We start from the raw sequence: 10,085 nt of genomic DNA on the forward strand, positions 1-10,085 counted from the left end.
AATAAAACCCTTTATGTTAAATATCTGCCATAGGAAATCGTTTGCTATTTTAACCAACTATTACTTTATTTGTACAATGTTTCATAAAGATGAAGCATGGATATTCCTGTTATGTAAAGTTAGAAAATAACAACATAACACATTATTTTCAAGCTGACAAGAAAAAACAGATCTAAAAAAAAAACATGTTTTGATGTCATTCTGTTGTGAAAATTCAATTTAGATATTCTTTAAAAAAAATCTCATAAAAGCTTTTAAGATTGGTATTTGTAGTCATACTACAATTGTGTGTTCTTTCTATCATTTTTAGCCACTGAGACCCTGAGGGACCAAAGAGCCACTTGTGGCTCTGGAGCAGGCACGTGCAGAGGGGGGGGGCTAAGGGGGCTTGAGCACCTGCCCCTTTTGCTCCATGATCCCAATGTGCCCTTTTGGTCCCTTTTTTTTTTTTTTATTTGACACATGTACTGCAGTTATTATTATTATCTTTTTTTTGGCAAGAAAAACAATACAATAAGCCCTCCGGTCACATTGNGCTCTGGAGCTGCAGGTTGCACACCCCTGTTCTGGACTTACACAAGATTGCAAATCCTTTAGATTTGGAGGAACATGAAACTTACCAAATGTTTTTACAACTAAACAAAATCTGAAAAAAGCATAAGTCTACTGCAAATTTAAATTCTCGTCTTTAAAACTTGCTTTTTCAGTTAATCTAAATCATTCAATTGTAGTTATTCTAGCTGCAGGTTTAAGTTTGTTGTTTTGTTCAAATCTGACATCATCACAGTCTAAAGTCTTTTGTAATCTCTAATTTTTATATTTTTAATCTTCCAATCAACTGGCTCCAACTCTGTCTCTCTACCGGCAATAATTATTCCGACAGTATGATGCTACCTACCTTGTTTTGATAGCATATTAATATAGTCCTTTTACTAACCACATTACTTTTAGCCTGCATTTGCATCCTTGATTCTAATTAAGCCTTGTATCATTAGCGCACATTCAATTTTGCCATTGTTACATAAAAAAAAGCAATTAAATGAAAGTATCTGTGCAAATATATTTAATCATGCAAATTCCACTTGGGGTTAATTTTATGTCACATTATCGCAGAAGAAGCAGAAATAAAACAGAATATTTTTAACGCCCTCATGGGTGAGACCTTCCTAAGCCCTACCCTCCTGCTAGGGATGCTGTGCGTCATGAGGTCCAGTGAGTATGAAACCTCTCCACCCAGTCTAACTTAAATATTCTCACACAGTCTCAGTTTTAGGAGCTTCCTATAGTTCTCTAAGCCATGGAGAAGTTCTGGTTTCTTTTAATTTGCCTTACTGACGTGCTTGTGCGTTTAAGTATCGGTCAGCACCTTTTACGCGCGCCTGCCGGACCCTGGAGACAGCGCATTGAGTGGGAGAATAACGGTCAGGTATACAGCTTGTTGAGCACCGGGACTCAGTATCGCCTGCCTTCTCAGAGCAGAAAACGCACCCAGCTCTTACTGACAACAAAAAACAGTTTAAACCAAGTTAACCCTCCTGTTGCTCTCATCAGATCCACCAGAACCAGGTCTCTGAGCCCCCAGGAGACACCCAGGGATCATTCTGAGCAAAATGACCAAATGGACCAGTCGTTTCATGGAGCAGATGTAGGTCAGTATCTGCTGGCGGCGGATCGTTCCAGCGCACAGAGTCAGGCCCATGTGGCTTCAGATTATCGCTCACACCGGGTCCGGAACAACAGCAGCGCCGCTGTTTTAATACAAGAGTTTTCTGGCAGCGGAATCCCAAGAGGAGGCAGAGGTGCTGAAGACAGCGGCGCGCAACGGGCCACCGCGCCACCTGCAAGAGCGCAGGATTTTACGCACAGACAGCTCCATAGAACCGCCCCTGGAAACTCGGACTCGGTTCAGAGATCTCTTTTAGTCACCCTGGGTAACAATGGTCGAGTCACATCGCAGACCAGACCGCAGTCCCTGATTAGAGCCACTGCAGAGGCTGATGATTCCAGCAATTCAGTTGAGATTCCGGATACAACAGGTGCAAACGACCCACGGGATCCACACAGCATCCACCACAGGAACTCGGTTTTCTACAATGTTTACCCAGCGGACCGCAGGAACAGGCAGAACACGGGAACTGGCCATGGCACCAGGTTCTTCCACAACGGTGAGGCAACAGCACACTGGATTAGGGCCTCTTCCAGTAGCCCTCTATGGAAGCAAATCGTTACCATATTTCAAATGGAAAAGCATTTTCAGAAATGCTTTTTAATTTTAAGAATGTGGCTGCATTGTTTGACTCATAAATTAAATTAGTAATCAATAATCCTGTTCGCATTTTCATTTTCTTCTTTAACACTGCTCATCCTTAAAATAAAAAAGTAAAAGACATTTGTCTTTTTCTCAAATGTCTTTTTCTTTTTCATTTTAATTAAGTAAAAGGATGAGCAGTCTTGAAGAAGAAAATTAAAATGTAAATAGGATGATTGATTAGGCTACTAATTTTATTTATGAGTCAAGTAATGCAGCCACATTTTTAAAATTAAAAAGCAATTCTGGAAACGCTTTTTCATTTTCAAATTTTACATTTCAAATTGAATTTTGGTATGTATTTGCTGGAGTACATTTTGAAAAATAAATTTTCTTTTTCATTTTAATTAAGTAGAAGGATGAGCAGTTGAAGAAGAAAATGAAAATGCAAACAGGATTATTGATTACTAATTTCATTTATGAGTCAAACAATTTAGCAACATTCTTAAAAAGAAAAAGCATTTCTCAAAACGCTTTTTCATTTGAAATATGTTAACAATTTGCTTCCATAGGCTCCCACCAGGAGGCACATTTAATAATCCATTTTTATTTACAAAGTTTAGAATTGTATGCATCAAACAACAAACATTATTTTAACCTTTTAATAGATAATGAGAGCTGCTTGAACTAATTTCTTTTCATATAACATTTTTATAATGTCTGTACTTTACATTTCTGACTGTTTAAAAAGTTGAAATAAGAATATTTCTGTTATACAAATTAAGTTTGTAACCAAATTTACATACCCCAAGTTTTCTATTATCGGTAAACCAGTATAAAAGTATGAGAGTGTTGGTAACTATAAATGGGTAAATGCTTGTAGCTGTAGAGTAAAGGTTTTTTGGGTGTTCAGTATTGGTTCCGTCCTATTTGCATCTGTAAGATGGACTAAACAACACATTATCCAGAATTTCCTATTTAATTTCAAAGTAACACTTGTTTTTATTATTGGCAGGTCTCCCAGACCTAATCCCTGACCCATACTACATCCAAGCAGCCTCGTATATCCAGAGAGTACAGATGTATGCACTCCGCTGTGCTGCTGAGGAGAACTGCCTTTCCAGGTACTTTTGTGCTTACCTTCTTTAATGTGCATGCCGTTTTATTTTTATTTTTACAGCCACAAACATTTGTTTTTTATTAGATTGTATTTTTCAATTCTATTCAATTCAGGTTATTTATAAAGGGCCAATTCACAACACAGGTCATTTCAAGGTACTTTACTGAGACAATTCAACCAGATCATATAGTCAGATTGGTTCAAGTTTTCTATCTAAGGAAAAACAGCTGATCGCATCTACTCATTGACTCGAAGGCAATCCCTCAAACCAAGGATGCTTTTGACGTTAGTGGAGAGGAAAACTCCCTTTTAACAGGAACAAACCTCCAGCAGAAGCAGACTCAATGTGAGCGGCCATCTGCAGAGGCCGACTGGGTTCAAGGTGACAGAAACAGACATAAAGGCTACTGTCGACCAGCTCCACAGGTGGCAGAGTCCAGGAAACACACAGCCTGACAGGCGAGCTTCGAGCAGGTCTTCCATGTCAGAGGATGAAGAGAGCCCATCCAGCCAGTCACAGTCAGAGAAACAAGACTACACTGAAAAACAGGCCAAGCTTGAACATCTGTAAACAAAGGTGGTGATGGCAGCAGCAATGCTGATATTTCTCTCCAGGATGGAGTTACAGCCAAACAGGAACAGACCAGATGGAGCTACTATGGGAAAAGGCAGAGAGAGTATAGCATTAGAGATTGAACTAAGAGATTCTGCAGTGATAAAACGAAGCAGAACGATGAAAGAGGGTCCCCACGTCCTCCTGCAATCCAAGATTACAGCAGCATAACTATAGAGATAGCTCAAAATAGCCTGAGCCACTCCAACTATAAGATTTATTAAAAAGGGAAGTTTTAAGCCTAGCCATAAAAGTAGACTGGGTGTCTGCCTCACAGACTAAAACTGGTAGTTGGTTCCACAGGAGAGGGACCTGATAACTAAAGATCTGCCTACGGTACTTTTAGAAATTCTAGGAACCACTAGTAAACCTGCAGATTAAGAGCGAAGTGCTCTGTTTGGGAAATAAGGAACAATCATGTCTCTGGTATCAGATGGAGCTTGGCCATTTAAGGCTTTGTATGTGAGAAGGAGGATTTTAAATTATATTCTTGATTTAACAGGAAGCCAATTAAGAGAAGCCAAGATAGAAGAGATATTATCTTTCTTTTTAATTTTAATCAAAACTCTGGCTGCAGCATTTTGGTTCAGCTGAAGGCTTTTAACTACTATGGGATGGATATTACAATACAGTACACAACTTTCTAACAAAGAGGATATGATGATATGAGGCATCCTTTTCTATTTTCTTGCAACGAAATGCTGAAAAGTCTGGGATATGGACACCATTCCTTCATAGGTAACATTTTTGGTCATTATCCTGTTAGAGGGAGCACCACCACCCCAGTGTCAAGCCTTTTGTTGCTTTTAGCAGGTTTTCTTTCAGGATTTACCTGTATTTAGACACAACATCTTCCCATGAACTCTGACCAGCTTCCCTACCCTACCCTAAAGGAAAGTAACTCCACAGTACAATTCTGCCACCACCATACCTTCCAGTGGGGGTGGTATAATCAGATGGAGCAGACAGTGTGTTTTCTGTTTAGGTATAAGTTTGTTGTCTTATTTGACCACCTTCTACATGCTTGCTGAGTCTGCTACATGTCATTGTGAAGAAGACTTCTCATTGCTTTCCTTTAACTTGCCTTTCTTCATTTAGGCGCATCAGAGTAATTTACGGCACACTTTTCAGCTTTTTATTCATAAATTATTTTAAATATTAGATGTCATTTACTCTCATTTTACAAAGATGAGTGACTGGCCGTTAGTTCACCACAGCTACATTAAATGCATTATGTTTTTTTTGCATTTATGCCTTATGTCCAGGAGTCTGATTTCTCCATCAGGTAAACAGGAAGCTACATCCATGCAATATGTGTGAATATGTCTGCAATGAGCATATATTAAGTTTCTCACCTGAACTTTACTGTGTTCTTATAACTGGGAGGGAATTAGATTATATGTTACTGAGCTGGAATTTGTATGTTTGATTAGACAGCTTTATTGACGGTAATTTGAAGGAATAGCAAAGAGGGAAACTGTGATTGCTTTGAGGCTGCAACATCAGGATGTTTGTTGGCCTTTGTCCCACTTGGATGTAGCAGTTTAATGACAGAGCGGCTGGGCACAAACCTGGCTGCTGCTCAGGATTTCTCCGCTCTGATCTGAGGAGGCACCGTGCCAAGTCAAACAAAATCTGAAATGAAGCTCAAAGGATTTCAGAGCGGAAAGTAAAAAGCACCGATTCATGACTAAAACCAAAAACTGCAGTAAATCTGCCGTGAAAGGTGATCAGAGGGAGTTTAAAGATGTCGTAAGGTGTATTTCTCTAAGTCAGCAGTACATCATGATAGTTGACTTCATCCCACATGTGCTTTAAATGTCTGCCTGTGAATTTTTTTTTTTGTCCCACAGGTCTGCATACCATCCTAGTGTAAGTGACCTGGACTACAGAGTTTTGCTGCGTTTCCCTCAAAGAGTGAAGAACCAGGGAACTGCAGACTTTCTCCCAATGAAACCCCGACATGAATGGGAATGGCACAGCTGTCACCAGTGAGTTACTGAAAAACAACAACCCATTCCCCGAATATAAAGTGTACAAAATCAGTCAAGGCAGATGTCTTCGATAGTAGATTTTATTCTTGGCTTTAACTGGGTCATTTTGAAATATATTTAAATGCTTTCATCAAAGCTGGTGCTGGGTGATTACCTGTCCCTCAACCCTCAAGTTGTTGTAGCCTTCCTCAGCCTCTCTGCTGGGGAAAAAGCATCCAGAGAGTATGATGGGTAACATGTTTAAACCCACAGGTTTGTGAGTTCTTAATGGAAAGCTGCAGGATCTGGTAAATAATGGGGCTGCAGTGTTCTTTTCTGAATCACCTAAAAGTTAAAAAAGCAATTCACTGGACTTTGTTTCAATAAATATTTAATTTTATTTTTTTATTTTTTTTACTTTTTTGGGATGACTATGACCTGGATGACTGATAATCTTCACTAGCATGTCCTTTTCTGAAGTTTCGCTCAATACTTTTCTGTTTGCTCCACAATAAACCTTTATCTGTGTTAACTTCCTAATTAGAATGTTAATTAGAAACTGCACCTTACAGAACCACCTAAAACAAAATATATAGTAAAAATATAATTAACAAATGGCTTTTGGTCAAGCTGGTCTAAAGTTAGGAACAGTATGTTTGAAAGCAGTCTTTTAGACGCCAGGCAAGTTTAACCTCAAAATTAAGGAATCATATTAGGAATGAATTATTCCTTGGTCTGATTCATTAGCTAAATTGTAGATAATTCTTATGAAAACGCTCAGCTACTGCTCTGTAAATGTCTACTATACTACTTTTGCTGTATATTTGCACAGTGGAGAACAGTTCCTTTCGCAAATGACTCACGTGCTAACGACTAAACAGTCCCTCTTTCTGAGTGTGTTTGTTTGCGTGTCCGTCTCTCTGCAGACATTACCACAGCATGGAGGCCTTCAGTAACTACGACTTACTGGATATCTCCACTGGACAGAAGGTTGCTGAGGGACACAAAGCCAGTTTCTGTCTGGAGGACACGTCATGTGACCCAGGAGTCCGGCGACGTTTTGCCTGCACCGCTCACACACAAGTTAGTAAGCTCTAACAAACCCATTTGTTTGGTCATTTGTACTTAATAATCTTTTATAGTTGTTTTCTCTATGATTTATTGATGTATTAATCCCATTCCTGAACATTAAAGATGGGCTAACCCAATAATTGAGTGTAAAATGTGTTTGGTTTGTTTTAAGGGGCTTGGTCCTGGATGTTATGACACATACCATGCTAACATTGACTGCCAGTGGATCGACATCACTGATGTACCTCCTGGAAATTACATTCTTAAGGTGGAATTGCAATTAGTTTCTCCATACTCTATCTCCTCCATGTATTTTTTGTTCTACCATAATCCAAGTTGTATGTCTCCGTTTCCTGTTTTGCAGGTGACAGTGAACCCCTCCCAGCTGGTCCAGGAGTCTGATTTCTCCAACAACGAGGTGAGGTGCGACATCAGGTACACAGGAAGCTACGTCCAGGCAAGAAACTGCAGGATTGTCTTGTAAGTCACATTTTGAGCATCTACCTCTTATTTATATCTTGACTCAATCAGAGAAAGCACAATGTTAATCATCGCTGTCTCTGTTTTCCAGGAGCTGACCTGCAGAAGACACAGACATGCCTTTTTATTCTTAAAGTAAAGCTGCTATTGTTTGGATGCTGTTTCACTTTTTACCAATAAAGTAGCCTTATATATGATATACATCCCACTAATTACTGGCAAGCCTGTTAAAAAGTGTAAAAAATACTCAAAAAGGGCTGTTTTCTTCTATTATTTAGGCTCTCTCTCAATGTTAAAAGAATCAAACCATTTTAGAAGACTTAATAAGAGGGGAAGACAATCTTAAATAATAAATAAATATTTTCAATGTAATTATTTGGAATCAGGTGGAAACACATAAGACATATTTACCCTTCCTCCTGAAAAAAAAACTGTCTAGATTACCCAGAGTCCTCTTTCTTCTACTTTACTCTCCTTTCTTCATGCAACCTCAGGCATCGTGGATTAAGGTCTGAGGACTAAGGTCATAGAAGAAGGTTGGTTCTTCACAGTGAGCTTGAAAAGCTTTTCTTTTAATTAATACCGGTACTTATTTTACAGCAGATCCCTCCGGGCTGCTTTTTACCCATAAACTGCTTCATAATCATCTGACCAAAGTGTATTGCTCCAGTTAAAGTCCCAATATTGCTCCGTAAACTACACAAATTTATGTTTGCAGTGATCAAACTGTAAAGCTTGTTCCTCCCAAAATATTAGGATATTTCTCCCAAATAATAAGGTGACATTTAAAGATGTCTAGTCACTGTTTTAAAGAATTTTGGATCCTCTCTATGCATGAGCGTTGAAGATTTTACCTTCTTCAACATCAATGCACATGATGCCTGGTCAAACCGAGGCCCTTATTTACTCCTCAGAGCTCCAGCTCTGCGTTAGCTGTAGATATGAGCAGACTTAGGTGAGTAAATGCTTTCTTGCAGCCATTTCCTGAGTTATTGAGATCTGCTCACATCTGTCTTGGATGGGACGTCCTCCTGTCTTTCCCAGTTTGAAGAGAGGATAAGAGAAACAGGCTTCTGTGGCATATGGATTACAATTTAAGACACTTCTTGGATACTCGTCAAATTAAGAGGTGTTCATTTGAGAATTTCTTTTTTTATAGGGTAACAAAGTAAAGATTTGTAAGCAATTATTTCTCCATGCGTTTTTATCCCTACCAAATAAACGCACACTTATTAATTAAAGTCCATTTTTTTCCCTCAATATGAGTAATGTTACAGTAATAGAAGATTAATATATATATTTAGATGGTTGTTATGCATCTGTACCAAGCCTTTTAATAGGTGTAAAGGAGTCTGTATATGTTGCAGCAAAAAATAAGCCAAGTTTTTTTTATATGAACAGGTTTACAAGCAATGCAACAAAGAGGCCAACTAATAACTGTATGTCTGCAATGGACATATAAAATATGTGCCAGAGGTTCACATAAATGATTGTAAAGTGTCCTTAAGTACAAATAAAGTTTCAGAGTAGAATGGTCACTTTTTTTGCATTACTTCTGAATTTCTTGTTGTGTAATTGTATAATTTGTATTTTGGCTTGTTTTAATGTGTTGTGTTGCATGTTGTTTTGTGTTTTGGTGTTGCCTTATTTAGCACTTTGAGTTCCAGGTGTGTTTTAAATGGGCCTTACAAATAAAGTTGAGTTTTGGGAAATGTTAACTGTGGTGTTCTTTTCCACTGTGGGACTGAGCTGAATTACACAATATTATTTAGTTTCTCTCAGTTTTTTTCTTGACCTCTGTTTATACACTGGGGTTCCATTAAAAATCATGTCTGAATCTCAGATATTCCTGTTAATAAAAACATCACATTACAACATTTAAGTATTTTAATGTCTGCTGGTTCATTGGCTTACTCTTCTGAAAAAAACACATTCAATGATTCCACTTTGCATGCTCAGGTCTGGAAAAAACAGGAAAATAAGAAGCACTGCATCACCCCAGCAGGCTGTCTCTGTGTATTTGTTGTGTTGAGCTGCAGCGGGTGACTGATTGGGAAAACATTTCTTCGTCTGGCAGTAACTCCAATTCAGCCTCCTGGGAACGTCTCAGTTTATTTGCACTTTGTCTCCGGGTTTAGGCATGGCACGCTGTTAAGTAGCTGGCACCTGGAAGGGTATAAATAATAAATATGGGTAATTATTTCGAACACTGCTTCCTTTCTGGCTCTTTTAAATTGAGCTGTTTGCCATCCATGAAAAACACTCCACACTTAAAAACACAGAAATTCCTGTCAATGTTTTTTTATAATCACTTTAAAGGCAGATTTGCTTTTGAACTCCGGATACACAGCTGCATGCACATTTACTGTAGTAACTTTTACCTTTTAGCTATGCCCACACACTAAATCTTGATAAATTTCAAGTCATTCAGAAATAACTCAGGATGTTTATCTAAGGAGCATGCAGGTGGTTTGGTGGTGAATTGAATGGAGTGTTCCTTTCAAATAATATTTTTTTGGCTAACTGTTAGAGTCCTTTGCAATGTTTTTGAACATACAATCATATTAGACTAGATTTAAC

At 38.5% G+C, this 10,085-nt stretch overlaps 1 protein-coding gene across 1 annotated transcript; it reads left to right on the forward strand.

The window, feature by feature from the left end:
* The first annotated feature begins 1,251 nt into the window (after positions 1-1,251).
* On the forward strand, positions 1,252-9,209 carry LOC107100672 (protein-lysine 6-oxidase-like). Its single transcript, XM_015399248.1, has 7 exons — positions 1,252-2,165; positions 3,264-3,372; positions 5,835-5,972; positions 6,881-7,037; positions 7,198-7,293; positions 7,390-7,505; positions 7,597-9,209. The coding sequence occupies exons 1-7, from the start codon at positions 1,298-1,300 to the stop codon at positions 7,601-7,603; spliced, it is 1,491 nt and encodes a 496-aa protein (XP_015254734.1). The 5' UTR covers positions 1,252-1,297; the 3' UTR covers positions 7,604-9,209.
* Positions 9,210-10,085: the final 876 nt, after the last annotated feature.

The sequence above is a fragment of the Cyprinodon variegatus genome, unplaced genomic scaffold, assembly GCF_000732505.1.
Source record: "Cyprinodon variegatus isolate N-32 unplaced genomic scaffold, C_variegatus-1.0 Scaffold30, whole genome shotgun sequence".
NCBI lineage: Eukaryota > Metazoa > Chordata > Actinopteri > Cyprinodontiformes > Cyprinodontidae > Cyprinodon > Cyprinodon variegatus.

Excerpts from the sequence above, each read along its gene's own strand:
- LOC107100672 (XM_015399248.1), top strand. The coding sequence starts at position 1,298 with ATGGAGAAGTTCTGGTTTCTTTTAATTTGCCTTACTGACGTGCTTGTG. Across the intron at positions 3,373-5,834 it reads GAGGAGAACTGCCTTTCCAG|GTCTGCATACCATCCTAGTG; the intron begins GTACTTTTGTGC and ends TTTGTCCCACAG. Across the intron at positions 7,294-7,389 it reads CTGGAAATTACATTCTTAAG|GTGACAGTGAACCCCTCCCA; the intron begins GTGGAATTGCAA and ends CCTGTTTTGCAG.